Here is a 20,306-nt window from a genome sequence, read left to right as displayed (position 1 = left end):
AGCAACTTCTCCCAACCATCCAGGAACTATAGTTTTTGCAATTCAGTTAGGACATCTACTTTGTGCATGACACAAGTAACTTTTCCAACAATTGTTTACAGACAGATTATTTAATTCATAATTCACTTTCACAATTCAAGTTTGCATACACTAAGTTGATTGTGCCTTTAAACAGCTTGGAAAATTCCAGAAAATTATGTCATGGCTTTAGAAGCTTCTGATAGGCTAATTGACATCATTTGAGTCAATTGGAAGTGTACCTGTGGATGTATTTCAAGGCCTACCTTCAAACTCAGTGCCTTGACGTCATGGGAAAATGAAAATAAATCAGCCAAGACCTTACAAAAAAAATTGTAGATCTCCACAAGTCTGGCTCATCCTTGGGAGCAATTTTCAAATGCCTGAAGGTACCACGTTCATCTGTACAAACAACAGTACGCAAGTATAAACACCATGGGACCACACAGCCATCATACCGCTCAGGAAGGAGACGTGTTCTGTCTCCTACAGATGAACATACCTTGGTGCAAAAAGTGCAAATCAATCCCAGAACAACAGCAAAGGACCCTGTGAAGATGCTGGAGGAAACAGGTACAAAAGTATCTATATCCACAGTAAAACGAGTCCTATATTGACATAACCTGAAATGCAGCTCAGCACGGAGGAAGCCACTGCTCCAAAACAGCCAGACAACGTTTGCAACTGCAAATGGGGACAAAGATTGTACTTTTTGGAGAAATATCCTCTGGTCTGATGAAACTATTTGGTCATAATGACCATCGTTATGTTTGGAGGAAAAAGGGGGAGGCTTGCAAGCCGAAGAAAACCATCCCAACAGTGAAGCACGAGGGTGGCAGCATCATGTTGTGGGGGTGCTTTGCTGCAGGAGGACTGGTGCACTTCACAAAATAGATGGCATCATGAGGCAGCAAAATTATGTGCATATATTGAAGCAACATCTCAAGACATCAGTCAGGAAGTTAAAGCTTGGTCGCAAATGGGTCTTCCAAATGGACAATGACCCCAAGCATACTTCCAAAGTTGTGGCAAAATGGCTTAAGGACAACAAAGTCAAGGTATTGGAGTGGCCATCAGAAAGCCCTGACCTCAATCCTATAGACAATTTGTGGACAGAACTGAAAAAGCGTGTGCGAGCAAGGAGGCCTACAAACCTGACTCAGTTACACCAGCTCTGTCAGGAGGAATGGGCCACAATTCACCCAACTTATTGTGTGAAGGTTGTGGAAGGCTACCTGAAACGTTTGACTAAAGTTAAATCATTTTAAAGACAATGCTAACAAATACTAATTGAGTGTATGTAACCTTCTGACCCACTGGGAATGTGGTGAATGAAATTAAAGCTGACAAATCATTCTCTCAACTATTTTTCTGACATTTCACATTGTTACAATAATGTGGTGATCCTAACTGACCTAAGACAGGGAATTTTTACTATGATTAAATGTCAGGAATTGTGAAAAACTGAGTTTAAATGTATTTAGCTAAGGTGTATGTAAACCTCCGACTTCAACTGTAGCTTTCACCTGGTCAGTCTGTTCTGACTTCAACTGTAGTATGATGAGACAAACATGTGTTTACAAACCACAATACAGTACAACATTTTGTATTTATTAATAAACATACACTACCGTTCAAAAGTTTGGGGTCACTTAGACATTTCCTTGTTTTTTTGAAAGAAAAGCATTTTTTTTTGTCCGTTTCAAATAACATCAATTGATCAGAAATACAGTGTAGACATTGTTAATGTTGTAAATGACTATTGTAGCTAGAAATGGCTGATTTGTAATGGAATATCTACATAGGCGTACAGCGGCCCATTATCAGCAACTATCACTCCTGTGTTCCAATGGCACGTTGTCAAATCAAATTTTATTTGGCACATACATATGGTTAGCAGATGTTAATGAGAGTGTAGCGAAATGCTTGTGTTTCTAGTTCCGACTATGCAGTAAGAACCAACGAGTAATCTAACCTAACAATTTCATAACAGCTACCTTATACACATAAGTGTAAAGGGATAAAGAATATGTACATAAGATATATGAATGAGTGATGATACAAAATGGCATAGGCAAGATGCAGTAGATGGTATCGAGTACAGTATATGAATATGAGATGAGCAATGTAGGGTATGTAAACATAAAAGTGGCATTGTTTAAAGTGGCTAGTGATACATGTATAACATAAAGATGCAGTAGATGATAGAGTACAGTATATACGTATACATATGAGATGAGTAATGTAGGGTATGTGAACATTATATTAAGTGGCATTGTTTAAAGTGGATAGTGATACATTTTTTACATAAAATTTCCATTATTAAAGTGGCTGTAGTTGAGTCAGTATGTTGGCAGCAGCCACTCAATGTTAGTGGTGGCTGTTTAACAGTCTGATGACCTTGAGATTGAAGCTGTTTTTCCATCTCTCAGTCCCTGCTTTGATGCACCTGTACTGACCTCACCTTCTGGATGATAGCGGGGTGAACAGGTTAGGGTTATTGATGATCTATATGGCCTTCCTGTGACATCGGGTGGTGTAGGTATCCTGGAGGGCAGGTAGTTTGCCCCCGGTGATGCGTTGTGCAGACCTCACTACCCTCTGGAGAGCCTTACGGTTGTGGGCGGAGCAGTTGCCGTACCAGGCGGTGATTCAGCCCAACAGGATGCTCTCGATTGTGCATCTGTAAAAGTTTGTGAGTGCTTTTGGTGACAAGCCAAATTTCTTCAGCCTCCTGAGGTTGAAGAGGCGCTGCTGCGCCTTCTTCACCACGCTGTCTGTGTGGGTGGACCAATTCAGTTTGTCCGTGATGTGTACGCCGAGGAACTTAAAACTTTCTACCCTCTCCACTACTGTCCCGTCGATGTGGATAGGGGGGTGCTCTCTCTGCTGTTTCCTGAAGTCCACGATCATCTCCTTTGTTTTGTTGAAGTTGAGTATGAGGTTATTTTCCTGACACCACACTCCGAGGGCCCTCACCTCCCTGTAGGCCGTCTCGTCGTTGTTGGTAATCAAGCCAAACACTGTAGTGTCGTCTGCAAACTTGATGATTGAATTAGAAGCGTGCATGGCCACGCAGTCGTGGGTGAACAGGGAGTAGAGGAGAGGGCTCAGAACGCAACGTTGTGGGGCCCCAGTGTTGAGGATCAGCGGGGTGGAGATGTTGTTAGCTACCCTCACCACCTGGGGGCGGCCCGTCAGGAAGTCCAGTACCCAGTTGCACAGGGCGGGGTTGAGACCCAGGGTCTCAAGTTGATGACGAGTTTGGAGGGTATTATGGTGTTAAATGCTGAGCTGTAGTCGATGAACAGCATTCTCACAAAGGTCTTCCTCTTGTCCAGATGGGATAGGGCCGTGTGCAGTGTGGTTGCGATTGCGTCGTCTGTGGACCTATTGGGGCAGTAAGCAAATTAGAGTGGGTCTAGGGTGTCAGGTAGGGTGGAGGTGATATGGTCCTTGACTAGTCTCTCAAAGCACTTCATGATGACGGAAGTGAGTGCTACGGGCGGTAGTCGTTTAGCTCAGTTACCTTAGCTTTCTTGGGAACAGGAACAATGGGGGCCCTCTTGAAGCATGTGGGAACAGCAGACTGGGATAAGGATTGATTGAATATGTCCGTAAACACACCAGCCAGCTGGTCTGCGCATGCTCTGGGGATGCCGTCTGGCCTGCAGCCTTGCGAGGGTTAACACGTTTAAATGTTTTACTCAAGTCGGCTGCAGTGAAGGAGAGTCCGCAGGTTTTGTTAGCGCTGGTGTCTGAATTGTGACTCTACTTTGTCTCTATACTGAAGCTTAGCTTGTTTGATTGCCTTGCAGAGGGAATAGCTACACTGTTTGTATTCGGTCATGTTTCCGGTCACCTTGCCCTGGTTAAAAGCAGTGGTTCGTGCTTTCAGTTTCGCGCGAATGCTGCCATCAATCCACGGTTTCTGGTTTGGGAATGTTTTAATAGTTGCTGTGGGTACGACATCGCCAATGCACTTGCTAATGTCACGCCCTGACTTTAGTATTCTTTATTATTTAGGTTAGGTCAGGGTGTGACATGGGTGATATATAGTGGGGCAAAAAGTATTTAGTCAGCCACCAATTGTGCAAGTTCTCCCACTTAAAAAGATGAGAGAGGCCTATAATTTTCATCATAGGTACACTTCAACTATGACAGACAAAATGAGGGGAAAAAAATCCAGAAAATCACATTGTAGGATTTTTAATGAATTGATTTGCAAATTATGGTGGAAAATAAGTATTTGGTCAATAACAAAATTTTATCTCAATACTTTGTTATATACCCTTTGTTGGCAATGACAGAGGTCAAATGTTTTCTGTAAGTCTTCACAAGGTTTTCACACACTGTTGCTGGTATTTTGGCCCATTCCTGCATGCAGATCTCCTCTAGAGCAGTGATGTTTTGGGGCTGTTGCTGGGCAACACGGACTTTCAACTTCTTACGAAGCCACTCCATCGTTGCCCGGGCGGTGTGTTTGGGATCATTGTCATGCTGAAAGACCCAGCCACGTTTCATCTTCAATGCCCTTGCTGATGGAAGGAGGTTTTCACTCAAAATCTCCCGATACATGGCCCCATTCATTCTTTCCTTTTACACGGATCAGTCGTCCTGGTCCCTTTGCAGAAAAACAGCCCCAAAGCATGATGTTTCCACCCCCATGCTTCGCAGTAGGTATGGTGTTCTTTGGATGCAACTCAGCATTCTTTGTCCTCCAAACACGATGAGTTGAGTTTTTACCAAAAAGTTATATTTTGGTTTCATCTGACCATATGACATTCTCCCAATCTTCTTCTGGATCATCCAAATGCTCTCTAGCAAACTTCAGACGGGCCTGGGCATGTACTGGCTTAAGCAGGGGGACACGTCTGGCACTGCAGGATTTGAGTCCCTGGTGGCGTAGTGTGTTACTGATGGTAGGCTTTGTTACTTTGGTCCCAGCTCTCTGCAGGTCATTCACTAGTTCCCCCTTGTGGTTCTGGGATTTTTGCTCACCGTTCTTGCTCACCGTTCTTGTGACCTCCTATGACGGGCCGCAGACCGGAACCTCCTACGACGGGCCACAGACGAGGCCTACCACAACGGGGCACAGTTCGGATCCACCAGAGTCTCCCTCCATTCCGGATCCGCCAGAGTCTCCCTCCAGTCCGTATCCACCAGAGTCTCCCTCCAGTCCGGATCCGCCAGAGTCTCCCTCCAATCCAGAGGATTCACTCACTCCAGACTCGAACATCAGTCCAGTGGCGTCCTCTAGTCCGGGGTCGGCGGTGAGGGTTCCCGCTCCAGAGACATCACGTAAGTGGGCCGAGTCAGAAGTGGAGCGGGGTCCACGTCCCGAGCCAGAACCGCCACCTCGGAGTTATGCCCACCCAGACCCTCCCATATAGGCTTATGTGTGCGACCGGGAGTCCGCACCTTTTTTGGGCGGGGGGACTGTCACGCCCTGACTTTAGTATTCTTTGTTTTCTTTAATATTTTGGTTAGGTCAGGGTGTGACATGGGTGATATATGTGTTTTTGTACTGTTGGGGGGTTTTGTATGTTGATGGGGTTGTTTACTGTCTAGATGTTTTGTATGTCTATGGTTGCCTAGATTGGTTCTCAATCAGAGGCAGCTGTTTATCGTTGTCTCTGATTGGGAACCATATTTAGGCAGCCATATTCTTTGGGTATGTCTAGTTGCCTGTGTCTGAACTATTATCATATATAGCTTCATGTTCGTTTTGTTGTTTTGTAAGTTTGTTTAAGTGTTCTTCGTTTCATTAAATAAGAAGATGTATTCAACTCACGCTGCGCCTTCATCCATACAACGAACGTGACAGCTAATGAACTCGCTCACCGAATTAGCGTATTTGTCAATGTTGTTGTTGGACGCAAAGCGGAACATATCACAATCCACGTGATCGAAGCAATCTTGAAGCGTGGAATCAGATTAGTTGGACCAGCGTTGAACAGACCTGAGAGCGGGAGCTTCCTGTTTTAGTCTCTGTCTATAGGCTGGGAGCAACAAAAGGGAGTCGTGGTCAGCTTTTCTGAAAGGAGGGCGGGGGAGGGCCTTATATGCATCGCGGAAGTTAGAATAACAATGATCCAGGGTTTTACCAGCCATGGTAGCACAATCAATATGCTGATAGAATTGAGGTAGTCTTGTTTTCAGATTAGCCTTGTTAAAATCCCCAGCTACAAGGAATGCAGCCTCAGGATATGTGGTTTCCAGTTTACATAGAGTCAAATAAAGTTCGTTCAGGGCCATTGATGTGTCTGCTTGGGGGGGGGGGGAATATATGCGGCTGTGATTATAATCGAAGAGAATTCTCATTGTAGATAATGCGGTTGACATTTGATTGTGAGGAATCAGGTGAACAGTGTTAGCTAATCCAAGTTTATTTTAAAAGGATAATTGATTATTAGAAAACCCTTTTGCATTTGTGTTAGCACAGCTGAAAACTGTTGTTTTGATTAAAGAAGCAACAAAACTGGCCTTCTTTGGACTAGTTGAGTATCTGGAGTATCAGCATCTGCTGATTCGATTACAGGCTCAAAATGGCCAGAAATAAAGACCTTTCTTCTGAAACTCGTCAGTCTATTCTTATCCTGAGAAATGAAGACTATTCCATGCGAGAAATTGCCAAGAAACTGAAGATCTCGTACAATCCTGTGTACTACTCCCTTCACAGAACAGCACAAACTGGCTCTAACCAGAATAGAAAGAGGAGTGGGAAGCCCCGGTGCACAAGAGGGCAAGTACCTTAGAGTCCCATACAGCAATACTGCATTCAACCGCCCCAGTGATCCAGCAGCGCAGTTTTTTTAAGCATGTTTTAAGTTGAAATGTTATAACAACCTATCTACATTTTTAAAAATTTAGAGTTATTAAATTGTCACAGCTTATTATGCACATCTGCAAGCATAGCAGCTAAGGCTGGACAAATATTAAGTATCTGTTTTAGTATGTTAAAATGCTATATACAGCATCCTCTGTATTGATAGGGCCATATTTATTTAATAAAACAATGGCCAGTTTGGGCCAGTTGTATGTACGTTATTTTGTAAAAACAAACATAATAGGCTATGTCTGGCCTGCAGATTCACATTTTTTCAATATGGCCCTTGTACTGATTGAGTTTGACACCTTGCTTTAGACCATATATTGTTAAAACAAAACCCCAAAATGATTTACTGTAACACTACGTGTGTTCATTTCTTACACTGAGAAAGTGTAACAACGTTAGCACTAACCAAAGAGAGTCCAGTCTACTCTAAATCAAGTGTTATTTTTGGCACTGTGGGTGTTGTGTACTACTCTATAGTAGAGCTATGGAAACAAACACCACAATCAAGTTCATTTGAACATTTTAAGAGTAAAATGGGGAACTCTGCAACAGAGTTAAATCTTTAACACATTCAAAGGTGTTATTTATCACCAGCATAATGGGACTCCTATGTTCGCTGAAAATAGTGTATATTTTACACTTTCAGAGTTAAATGACAAATAAATGGCATGTAACACCATGCAACATTTTTACGATAGCCAACTGCTTTACAGTACCCGATTTCTGATGTCCTATGCATGTTCTGTATACGGATAATGAAATTGTAAGACTGACATATTTCTCAACATGCTCACAACCTGCCAATGGATACAAATGATTAGAACAATTGTGCATGTCAAGTTTAAATCATATACTAAACTCAGCAAAAAAAAGAAACGTCCTCTCACTGTCAACTGTGTTTATTTTCAGCAAGCTTAACATGTGTAAATATTTGTATGAACATAACAAGATTCAACAAATGAGACATAAACTGAGCAAGTTCCACAGACATGTGACTAACAGAAATGGAATAATGTGTCCCTGAACAAAGGGGGGGGGGATCAAAATCAAAAGTAACAGTCAGTATCTGGTGTGGCCACCAGCTGCATTAAGTACTGCAGTGCATCTCCTTCTCATGGACTGCACCAGATTTGCCAGTTCTTACTAGGAGATGTTACCCCACACTTCCACCAAAGCACCTGCAAGTTCACGGACCTTTCTGAGGTGAATGGCCCTAGCCCTCACCCTCCAATCCAACAGGTCCCATACGTGCTCAATGGGATTGAGATCCGGGCTCTTCGCTGGCCATGGCACAACACTGACATTCCTATCTTGCAGGAAATCACGCACAGAACGAGCATTATGGCTGGTGGCATTGTCATGCTGGAGGGTCATGTCAGGATGAGCCTGCAGGAAGGGTACCACATGAGGGAGGAGGATGTCTTCCCTGTAACGCACAGCGTTGAGATTGCCTGCAATGACAACAAACTCAGTCCGATGATGCTGTGACACTGCCCCAGACCATGACGGACCCTCCATCTCCAAATCGATCCCGCTCCAGAGTACAGGCCTCGGTGTAACGCTCATTCCTTCAACGATAAACGCGAATCCGACCATCACCCCTGGTGAGACCAAACCGTGACTCATCAGAGAAGAGTATTTTTTGCCAGTCCTGTCTGGTCCAGTGACGGTGGATTTGTGCCCATAGGCGACGTTGTTGCCGGTGATGTCTGGTGAGTACCTGCCTTACAACAGGCCTATAAGTCCTCAGTCCAGCCTCTCTCAGCCTATTGCGGACAGTCTGAGCACTGATGGAGGGATTGTGCGTTCCTGGTGTAACTCTGGCAGTTGTTGCCATCCTGTACCTGTCCCGCGGGTCTGATGTTCGGATGTACCAATCCTGTGCAGGTGTTGTTACACGTGGTCTGCCACTGTGAGGACAATCAGCTGTCCGTCCTGTCTCCCTGTAGCTCTGTCTTACGCGTTTCACAGTACGGACATGGCAATATATTGCGGATATAAAGCAGATTTTGGATGAAAGATGTGAAAGATGTGTGAAACCCCAAAGAATACACAATCAAAGGTTCTGAACATAAGATAGTGGGCATTACAAGTGTTATCAGTTTAGAGTTTTGAAAATATACCACTTACATCGGGAAATGTGGCAAAGTTATTGAAAAAATCCATAACTGAAAGCACTTCAGTAACAATGTGATGATTCACCTCTTTCTTATCGCTCTCCCTCCAGAATAGATTTCATTATCTTATCCATTGTTCTTTTTATTGTCATACAGAAAGTGACTACTAGTTTCAAAATGTTCACAGTAATAATGTGAATAAGCGGCAACAGTAATGAGTTTTGTCCTGACCTGTCTCAGTCCTTTCGGATTCAGCTGGGACTGTATCATGGCCTTTGTGTTCATCCATTGTACACAGATAACAGATAAACTGCTGATCGTTGCGGCAGTAAATATCAAGCAGGTTGTCATGACGAGAGCAGATCTTCTCCTGTAGTTTTTCTATTTCCCCTTTATTTAACCAGGTAGGCCAGTTGAGAACAAGTTCTCATTTACAACTGCGTCCTGGCCAAGATAAAGCAAAGCAGTGCGACACAAACAACAACACAGAGTTACACATGGAATTAACAAACGTACAGTCAATAACACAATAGAAAAAAAAATTGATATACAGTGTGTGCTAATGAGGTAATAGAAAAACTAATGAGGTAAGATTAGGGAGGTAAGGCCGTAATGGCGAAGTAATTACAATATAGCAATTAAACACTGGAGTGATAGATCTGTAGAAGATTAATGTGCAAGTAGAGATACTGGGGTGCAAAGGAACAAAAAAATAAATATATGAGCTGCACTGACAGCTGATGCTTAATGTTAGTGAGGGAGATATGAGTCTCCAGCTTCAGTGATTTTTGTTGTGTGGAAGCTTGGACCAGCTTGTGCTTCATAAAGGCAAGAGTTTCATAGTGATGCTGGAAGTGAGTCCAGACACACCAGACAGGACTTGAAAGCATTGAGTTTTATCCCACTACAGGAGTCACATGCCACATCTCAGGTCCAGCGTAATAACGAGCAAGAGGAGCAGCCTGGAGTCCTGTCTTCTTCAGATTCTCCACCAATTCAGCCATTTGTGTTTCTGTTTAGAACAGGCCTAGGGATGAAGGTCTGGCTGCAGCCGTATTTGTATTATGGATCCCCATTAGCTGCTGCCAAGGCAGCTCCTACACTTCCTGGAGTCCGGAAGAATTAAGGCAAGGTTATACAATTTAAAAAATGTTACAATACATTCATTTCAGAATTCACAACACACTAAGTGTGTGCCCTCGGTGTGCCCCTACTCCACTACCACATATCTACAACTAAAAAAATCCATGTGTACGTGTGTGTATAGAGCGTATGTTATCGTGTGTATGCATGTGTCTGTGCCTACGTTTGTGTTACTTCACAATCCCCGCTGTTCCATAAGGTGTATTTTTACCTGCTTTTTAAATCTGATTTTACTGCTTGCATCAGTTATCTGTGGAATAGAGTTCTATGTAGCCATGGCTCTATGTAGTACTGTGCGCCTCCTATAGTCTGTTCTGGACTTGGGGATTGTGAAGAGACCTCTGGTGGAATGCCTTGTGGGGTATGCATGGGTGTCTGAGCTGTGTGCTAATAGTATAAACAACCAGCTTGGTACCTTCAGCTTGTCAAAACAAGTAGTAATGAAGTCAATTTCTCTTCTACTTTGAGCCATGAGAGATTGACATGCATGTCATTAATGTTAACTCTACGTGTACTTTTAAGGGCCAGCCGTGCTGCCCTGTCCTGAGCCAACTGCAATTTTCCCAAGTCCCTCTTTGTGGCACCTGACCACACTACTGAACAGTAGTCCAGGTGCAACAAAACCAGGGCCTGTAGGACCTGCCTTGCTGATAGTGTTGTTAAGGCAGAGCAGCGCTTTATTATGGACAGACTTCTCCCCATCTTAGCTACTGTTGTATCAATATGTTTTGACCATGACAGTTTACAATCCAGGGTTACTCCAGTTTAATCACCTCAACTTTCTTAATTTCCACATTTTTCATTACGAGATGTAGTTGAGGTTTAGGGTTATGATCGTCCTGGTCAAAGCAGTCGTTAATTTCAGCCTATACGACGCCAGGACAGCGGAGTCAATCACCACCTTCCGGAGACACCTGAAACCCCACCTCTTTAAGGAATACCTAGGATAAGATAAAGTAATCCTTCTCACACCCCCTTAAAAGATTTAGATGCACTATTGTAAAGTGGCTGTTCCACTGGATGTCATAAGGTGAACGCACCAATTTGTAAGTCGCTCTGGATAAGAGCGTCTGCTAAATGACTTAAATGTAAATGATGTAATGTATACGGTAGCTGTGTCCACAAGGAAAAGCCACATGATCCTTCAGCAGATCTGAAAAATTTAAGAATGCAGAAGAACCAGACTTGAACTTTATCTTGACAGAAAGCAATCAAATTGGTCTGGGAGCAGTGGAGAGATGTTTTTTCAGAATCAGAAAAATTTAAGAATGCAGAAGAACCAGACTTGAACTTTATCTTGACAGAAAGCAATCAAATTGGTCTGGGAGCAGGGAGATGTTTTTTTTTGCTGAAGTTGAAAACCCACACACATTGCAAAGAATGATAAAATAATTTAGACGCTAGTACACTTCAGGACATTTGACACAAAAAACCTGTTACATATACATTTGTATTTATTATACAAAATTGAAAGATATCACGACACTGACATGTGAAGTCATAAAAAATAAGACAAACAATTAAACCATTATACAAGTCATCTTACAGTACATTGCCAGTGCATTAAAAAAAGCTTTCTTCTTAATAACAATGGGCTCGAATCACCAGTTCATATCCATGCAGTAGTAGTTTTAGTAGCTTTTCAGAATTCTGATCTACAGTATTGAGGAATAGGATGAAGTTACCCCTAGACACTGATCTAAGACCAGTTTTGCAAATCTCCCCTAATGGTTAAGGTTAGGATTGAGTAGTGGTAAGCTGATCCTAGATCTGCGCCTGAGGAAAACTTCTACCCAAAGCCAGTATTGACACCTTGGACAGGCTCAGAGACACATTATTCAACCACAGTTGCTATGCCAACCAATAACGTCATGACAGAGAAGACTGCAGTTCTGTATCTCACCACCAGAGTGGGACATACAGTTATACTGCAGGTCCACAACCACCACAGAAATGCACTGGTTAATTAATTATATATGTTTGCAATATGATACCTCCTAGAGTCAAAGTGAGTTACTATTATCCTTTTATTTTGAATTGTCTGGAATTAAAGAGTTAAATATTCAGGTACATAATAAATAGATATATCCATAATGAATTCCTCCTCCAAAGGTTTTTTTTATTTTTATTTTTAAACATTACTAGACTTAGTTTGGTTAACACATAAAACAGACCACGATTGTGATCGTCCATTTCCCTTTTCTTTTTTTGAGTCGACAGTTTGTTGCAAAGTCTTGTGTATCACTACAATACGAAATAGTACCAAAAACTTGACACTGCTTGAAACTTTACTCTCTCACACATACAGTGACATGCGAACACACACACACACACTCCCACACACACACCCACACGCGCAAATGAACATATACAAAGGACGTTGGGAAAATGAAGACAGATTGTTTAGACCCATGCAGGCACCTCCATCAGAGGCATTACTCAGGCAGCAAGGTTGTACAGCCCCCACTTTTGGCATGCTTGTCTGTTTATCACATTATTCACTTCACAGAGTAGGGTGAAATTGACCCTAAAACACTGATCTAAGGTCAGTTTTGTGTTTTTTTCTCCCCGTAATGGTGAAGGTTAGGATTTGAGGTGGGTACGCTGATCCTAGATCTGTAACTAAGGGCAACTTCAACCCAGAGCCACATATTCACAGTACAGGCTGTTTTGAGTGCTGTATCAACTCAAGCAAACAAGACTGAGAGGGAGGAGGGTTGTATGAGTGAGAGTAGACACTTTAACTGTCCACAGAGGAGTACTTTCCTCTGTGGAAAACAGACAAATGGAAACTTGACGACGCATATCTTTACACCAGATCAAATCGTTTTCCCACTGTAAAAAAAAAAAAAGTCCAGTAATTCTCTTTCTCTTCGGGCCAAATCCTAACTTAAGATCAAATATTCCATTGACATGAATGCGTTATTTACACAAACATCAGTTAAATTGCCGTTACGTGGTGTCTCAAGTCAAGATTCGTCCCGGAGAGAAGTAGTGGTCATTATGGTGATGTTTTAGTAGTACCAGACAATGGCCGCCATATTGGCTGTTTCTCCTGGACCAATGAGAGCCCTCAGAACACGGTGCACCTCTTGCCCCTCTTCTTGACGGGTGGGGGGCAGAGCACGGCGCGGATGGCCTCGTCAAACACAGTCTTCAACCCTCGCTGGGTCAGGGCAGAGCACTCCAGGTACTTCACAGCACCTGACCACCACACACAAACAACAACATGCTTATTTCACATCTATAAACATAGAACAAAAAAACATCTGACTCTGGGTAAGAAGATAAAGGGCTTAATTGACAATCTCGCACTATCCCAGACTCGGCAATCTGACATCATCTCACACAGCGGGTCACTTCCTGCTTAGAGCAAAACCCTGTGAAAGTAACTGCCCCTTCCGCTGTACTTCCGTATCATGTCCCCTAATCTCTTGAACGGGCTTCACGATTATATCATGACATTTGTGAAAACACGGTAATTTAAGATATATACATCAAATTATATTTATGTTTGTTGATGAATTTACTTCTACCAGATGCCTTTTATTAAGTTTTTGCCCTGAAGACCATTCAAAAAGCTTACAAAAGTTGTTTTTTTAAACTACAAGGCTACTTCCTGGAAAACCACACGTCACTTGCATAGCGTATTAACAACAGAATCCAAATCTGCCAAGACCACCACCAATGGCTCTTCCCAATGTGGGCATAGATGGGCAGACACCCACACAGACTGACCTATCTCCCGTGCCATGGCCAGACCCTGGGGGTAGGTGATGGGGGACAGCTTCTTGTCCCTCAGCCTTTCGATGGTGTCCTTGTCATCTCTCAGATCCAGCTTGGTGCCCACCAGGATGATTGGGGTGTTGGGGCAGTGGTGTCTCACTTCAGGGTACCACTGAGACAGAGGGTAAAGGTCATTAGATCAAAACTCAAAGATGGAGAGCAAGGCTGGGTAGAACAGAGCTTTTGAAATAAAACCTCTAATCTAGTCTGTAGGGCCATAGATGGATTATAGGACTATTATGGCTAGAGTAGAGCAGAATAGTATAATAAAATAGAACACAATTAGGCACTGCTGAAATAACCTCACCCATTCTTTAAAAACACAACATCCCAATTAGTGAATCTTCATTTTGAACCAGAGTCATAGAGAGAGAGAGAGAGTTTGACAAACAGAAAGGTGTGTGATGTCATCTAAGAGCATTGTAATGCTTTTGGGTTGAAACCACAATGGCTAAACTCTCTCTCTCTATATGCAGGACTGTAGCTACAGAACATGAACCAGGGAGAGCTATAGATGTGCTTCTTTAGGTCAGGCTCGGCAGGTCCCTTGTTCCTGTGTCTGTGAGCAGGAAGGTTCAGTACTGACCTTAGCTCGGACGTTCTCAAAGGAGGCCGGGCTGACCAAGGAGAAGCATATCAAGAACACATCCTGGGGAGAACCATAGAGAGACAGACCTTAGGGTGAAATCACTGAGATCAACCAACCACGGAATCACCTGACTCCACATGGGACAGACTGGAAGAAAAGCTCTGCTGCGGAATGGTAGATTGCAAATCAATCCTTCACAGAAATGTAATGGGTTGTGTGTGTGTGTGTGTGTGTGTGTGTGTGTGTGTGTGTGTGTGTGTGTGTGTGTTTTTTACCGTCTGTGGATAGGACAGTGGTCTGAGTCTGTCGTAGTCTTCCTGTCCTGCTGTATCCCATAGACCCAGATTCACTGGTTTCCCATCTACCATCACATTGGCAGAGTAGTTGTCAAAGCTAGTGAGACAGATAGGGGGAATATCTTTATCTCTGAATGCCCGCTCTATGTAAAGTATACTCGTCAGAAACACAAACACTACATAGAGGAAAGCAGACTTACATTCACTCACTCACTCACTCACTCACTCACTCACTCACTCACTCACTCACTCACTCACTCACTCACTCACTCACTCACTCACTCACTCACTCACTCACTCACTCACTCACTCACATCTATGTGTGTGTGTGTGTGTGTGTGTGTGTACTCACACAGTGGGTATGTACTCTCCGGGGAAGGCATTGGTGGTGTAGCTGATCAGCAGACAGGTCTTACCCACGGCCCTGAGAGAGAGATATTTGGTTCTTACTCACTGCTATAGAAAAACACAAGTCCAATAACGAGACAAAAAAAATGCTGCTGAGTTAGGTAGGCTGATACTCAGCGTGTGTGTGTGGTTCTGCCCTTCTCTCTCTTTCAGTTTAAGTGTCACACAGACACTGGCCTACATTCACTTTGCCTGGGGGACATACTACCACCCTCACGCCCTACTGCCCCCATCCCTGTTATCGACAAACACACAATACAGGAAGGGTTGGTGACAGTGGTGTGTATGTGTGTGTCTATGATTATGTGTATCCTGCATGTCAAAATGATATGAACAGATTGATGGTGGCATGGCAGGGTAGGGGATGAATGGTGTGTGTTAGAATGTGTGTGTGTGAATAGGAAGAGAGGGGAAGAGGGAGGGGTAATGAAAAATTGTTTTTTTGTGATCGCAGGCCACTAAAGGTCTCTTGGTTGCTCTGGGAATGACTGATTAGCAGATGCAATTTTAACCCATTATGCTAATGCACTGATGTCATTAATTGATGAATGACCCCTAGTCATCAGAAATCATCCAAAAGGGATGTGGCATTAGTAGGGCACTGTAGATGTCAACATTTAGCCTAGTACAGAAAAACTCAGATATAGGATCAGATCAATTCTTTCTAATAGTAAAATAACTACATAGGCCTACTCAGCTGTTTTTCATACCAAACCCCCAAATACTGTAAATGCATTCATTATGCGTGGTAGTTAATTATGGATCGTGCATGAAGGCAGCCAAAACTATAACTGTATAGATTATTTATATTATCACACATGTTAAAAAAAAACGTCTGTAAATTAAGATTCTTATAAAACAACGCCTAGAGATTCCTTAGTCCGCATCGTCACTGATGAAGTCTAATTCCGACGGCCTACGACGCGAGTAGGTGTTTCCCATAGCATCGCTACAGTCTGGGCGTTTTCTCAGCGTAAAAATACAAAAGTGTACATTTTACACATCCCACATCCCGCATGATATTACAAACATTCCGCAAATGAACGGAATTTTTTTATATTTTTTATAACCTAGCTGTGCATTTCCAAGTGAATGCTTAGAAAGAAACCTTCCCATATAACACAGAGCCCCAGCCCCTTTTCCTACACACTGCATCTCCCATCCATGACCGCATCACTGATCACACACACAGAAAGGATGAGAAAAATATCTCTACGTTGAGATTGAGATTCTTACCCGTCGCCGACCACCACGCATTTAATTGCTTGCATTTGCGAAGGAGCAGGCGGTGTCACAAAGCCGACAGAAGTGTTTAAAAAATATATATATTTCACAATGAAAGCTAGCTGTGATTTGTATGAGAAGCGGGCCAGTCCGCTCAGCTTTTGAGCCGCAGTGAAAGGGGGTCGATGAAGAGTGGCGCCAGAAAACAACGGAAAAGACCGAGCGTATTTAAAGGGCCAGTGACCATCCGAACTGTATTTACTGCTTTCTCTTAGTATTTCTTTGTATCCCCAATTAGCCACTGCCTTCCTGGGGTCCAACCAAAAGACAACAAATAAAATACACAATATACATAACACTACATAATACAAAGATACAAAAATACAGTACAAAATATATAAACATGTCTGTGTCTCTTTACAGTCCCCTGGTCCCATAATGGTTTTTTGAATCTGGTTTTATTGCTAGCTTGAGTTGCCTGGGGTGGCAGAGAGTTCCATGTAGTCATGGCTCTATTTAATACGGTGTGTTTCCCAGCCTCTGTTCTGGACCTGGAGACTGTGAAGAGACCTCTGGTTACATGTCTTGTGTTGTACCGATGAGTGTCCGAACTGTGTGCCGACTGCTTGAAAAGACAGTTCGGAACTTTTAACCTGGCACAAAGACCAGTGGGGAGATATACGTGCATACCACTGAAATTCACCCTCTGTGTACATCCAAGTACAATTCGTGCTGCTCTGTTCTGGACCAACTGGAATGTCCTTCTTTGTCGCATAGGACCACACAACTGGGAAGTGGTCCAGGTGAGACAAAACTAGGTTCTGTAGGACCTGTCTGTTTGATTTAGATGTCAAGAAAGCAGAGCAACACCTTATCATGGACAGACCTCTTCCCATTTTAGAAAACATTGAGTCTACATTGAGCTCCAAAAGTATTGGGGTATAAATTCTACAATGACTATGAGGTTAAAGTGTAGAGTGTCAGAATTACTTTGAGGGTATTTACATCCATATTGGGTGAACCATTTACAAATTACAGCACTTTTTGTACATAGTCCCCCCATTTTAGGGGCCCAAAAGTATTGACACATTACCTTTGGTCCCATATTCATAGCACAGAATGACTACATCAAGCATGTGACTCTACACATTTGTTGGATGCATTTGCTGTTTGTTTTGGTTGTGTTTCATATTATTTTGTGCCCTATAGAAATGAATATTAAATAATGTATTGTGCCATTTGAGTCCCTTTTACTGTAAACAAGAATACAGGTTTCTAAACACTTCTACATTAATGTGGATGCTACCATGATTACAGATAATCCTGAATGAATCGTGAATAATGATGAGTGAGAAAGTTACAGATGCACAAATACCATACCCCCAAGACATGCTAACCTCTCACCATTACAATGACAGGGGAGGTAGCATTTACATTGGGGGGAGGAGGGTTATGATAATTGTGAGTCTAACCTCCTCACTCATCATTATTCACGACTCATTCAGAATTATCCACATGAACTTTTTACTACTTTCATACACATAAGTGACACTGAGTGTACAAAACATTAGGAACACCTGCTCTTTCCATGACACAGACTGACCAGGTGAAAGCTACAGTTGAAGTCGGAGGTATACATACACCTTAGCTAAATACATTTAAACAAAGTTTTTCACAATTCCTGACATTTAATCCTAGTAAAAATCCCCTGTCTTAGGTCAGTTAGGATCACCACTTTATTTTAACAATGTGAAATGTCAGAATAATAGTAGAGAGAATTATTTATTTCAGCTTTAATTTCTTTCGTCACATTTCCAGTGGGTCAGAAGTTTACATACACTCAATTAGTATTTGGTAGCATTGCCTTTAAATTGTTTAACTTGGGTCAAACGTTTTGGGTAGCCTTCCACAAGCTTCCCACAATAAGTTGGGTGAATTTTGGCCCATTCCTCCTGACAGAGCTGGAGTAACTGAGTCAGGTTTGTAGGCCTCCTTGCTCGCACACGCTTTTTCAGTTCTGCCCACACATTTTCCATGGGATTGAGGTCAGGGCTTTGTGATGGCCACCCCAATAACTTGACTTTGTTGTCCTTAAGCCATTTTGCCACAACTTATGAAGTATGCTTGGGGTCATTGTCCATTTGGAAGACCCATTTGCGACCAAGTTTTAACTTCCTGACTGATGTCTTGAGATGTTGCTTCAATATATGTACATAATTTTGCTGCCTCATGATGCCATCTATTTTGTGAAGTGCACCAGTCCCTCCTGCAGCAAAGCACCCCCACAACATGATGCTGCCACCCCCGTGCTTCATGGTTGGGATGGTGTTGTTCGGCTTGCAAGCCTCCCCCTTTTTCCTCCAAACATAACGATGGTCATTATGGCAAACTGTTCTATTTTTGTTTCTTCAGACCAGAGGACATTTCTCCAAAAATTACAATCTTTGTCACCATGTGAAGTTGCAAACCATAGTCTGGCTTTTTTATGGCGGTTTTGGAGCAGTGGCTTCTTCTTTGCTGAGCGGCCATTCAGGTTATGTCGATTTAGGACTCGTTTACTGTGGTTATAGATACTTTTGTACCTGTTTCCTCCAGCATCTTCACAAGGTCCTTTGCTGTTGTTCTGGGATTGATTTGCACTTGTCGCACCAAAGTACGTTCATCTCTAGGTGTCACGACTTCTGCCGAAGTTGATGCCTCTCCTTGTTCGGGCGGTGCTCGGCGGTCGACGTCACCGGTCTTCTAGCCATCATTTATCAATTTTTCATTTCCCATTGGTTTTGTCTTGTCTTCCTACACACCTGGTTTCAATCCCATTCATTACCTGTTGTGTATTTTAACCCTCTGTTTCCCCTCATGTCTTTGTCAGAGATTGTTTGTTGTTCAGTATTCGTGTTGTTTGTATTGGTGCGCGACGGGTCCTCGTATCCACTTTGTTTTATTGTATTCATGGTTTTGGAGTTGTTTTTTTCTTCAAGTTAATAAACAACTTCATTCCACTATGTTTGATTCTCCTGCGCCTGACTTCACCGCCACCTATACACACGACTGACACTAGGAGACAGAACGCGTCTCCTTCCTGAGTGGTATGACGGCTGCGTGGTCCCATGGTGTTTATACTTGCATACTATTGTTTGTACAGATGAACGTGGTACCTTCAGGCGTTTGGTAATTGCTCCCAAGGATGAACCAGGTCTACATTTTTTTTCTGAGGTCTTGGCTGATTTCTTTAGATTTTCCAATGATGTCAAGCAAAGAGGCACCGAGTTTGAAGGTAGGCCTAGAAATACATCCACTGGTACACCTCCAATTAACTCAAATGATGTCAATTAGCCTATCAGAAGCTTCTAAAGCCATGCCATAATTTTCGGGAATTTTCCAAGTTATTTAAAGGCACAGTCAACTTAGTGTATATAAACTTCTCACCCACTGGAATTGTGATACAGTGAATTATAAGTGAAATAATCTGTCTGTAAACAATTGTTGGAAAAACTACTTGTGTCATGCACAAAGTAGATGTCCTACCCGACTTGCCCAAACTATAGTTTGTTAACAAGACATTTGTGGAGTGGTTGAAAAACAAGTTTTAATGACTACAAACTAAGTGTATGTAAACTTACGACTTAAACTGTATATTCCTTATTGATGTCACTTGTTAAATCCACTTTAATCCATGTAGATGATTGTGGACTACAGGAAAAAGAGGACTGAGCACGCCCCCATTCTCATCGACGGGGTCACAGTGGAGCAGGTTGAGAGCTTCAAGATCCTTGGCGTCCACATCACCAACAAAGTAACATGGTCTAAGCACACCAAGACAGTCGTGAAGAGGGCACGACAAAACCTATTCCCCCTCAGGAGACTGAAAAGATTTGGCATAGGTCCTC

The 20,306-nt window shown here is 42.8% G+C and overlaps 1 protein-coding gene across 2 annotated transcripts; it reads right to left on the bottom strand.

The window, feature by feature from the left end:
• Positions 1–11,552: 11,552 nt before the first annotated feature.
• On the bottom strand, positions 11,553–18,331 carry LOC115144251 (ras-related C3 botulinum toxin substrate 3). 2 transcript variants are annotated; one of them, XM_065002518.1, is made up of 6 exons: positions 17,110–18,331; positions 15,140–15,211; positions 14,767–14,884; positions 14,489–14,551; positions 13,855–14,014; positions 11,553–13,320 (listed from the first exon to the last, which is right to left on the bottom strand). In XM_065002518.1, exons 1-6 carry the CDS (start codon positions 17,325–17,327, stop codon positions 13,190–13,192), a joined length of 762 nt encoding a protein of 253 aa, XP_064858590.1. In that variant the 5' UTR covers positions 17,328–18,331; the 3' UTR covers positions 11,553–13,189. The 2 variants fall into 2 exon arrangements, with proteins under 2 accessions (XP_064858590.1, XP_029541004.2); XM_029685144.2 differs by lacking the exon at positions 17,110–18,331 and adding an exon at positions 16,432–17,081.
• Between the last annotated feature and the right edge of the window lie 1,975 nt (positions 18,332–20,306).

This window comes from Oncorhynchus nerka, linkage group LG16 (genome assembly GCF_034236695.1).
Source record: "Oncorhynchus nerka isolate Pitt River linkage group LG16, Oner_Uvic_2.0, whole genome shotgun sequence".
Lineage (NCBI taxonomy): Eukaryota > Metazoa > Chordata > Actinopteri > Salmoniformes > Salmonidae > Oncorhynchus > Oncorhynchus nerka.
The sequence above is the reverse complement of the archived record's forward strand: the minus strand, read 5'-3'. Positions and strand labels throughout refer to the sequence as shown.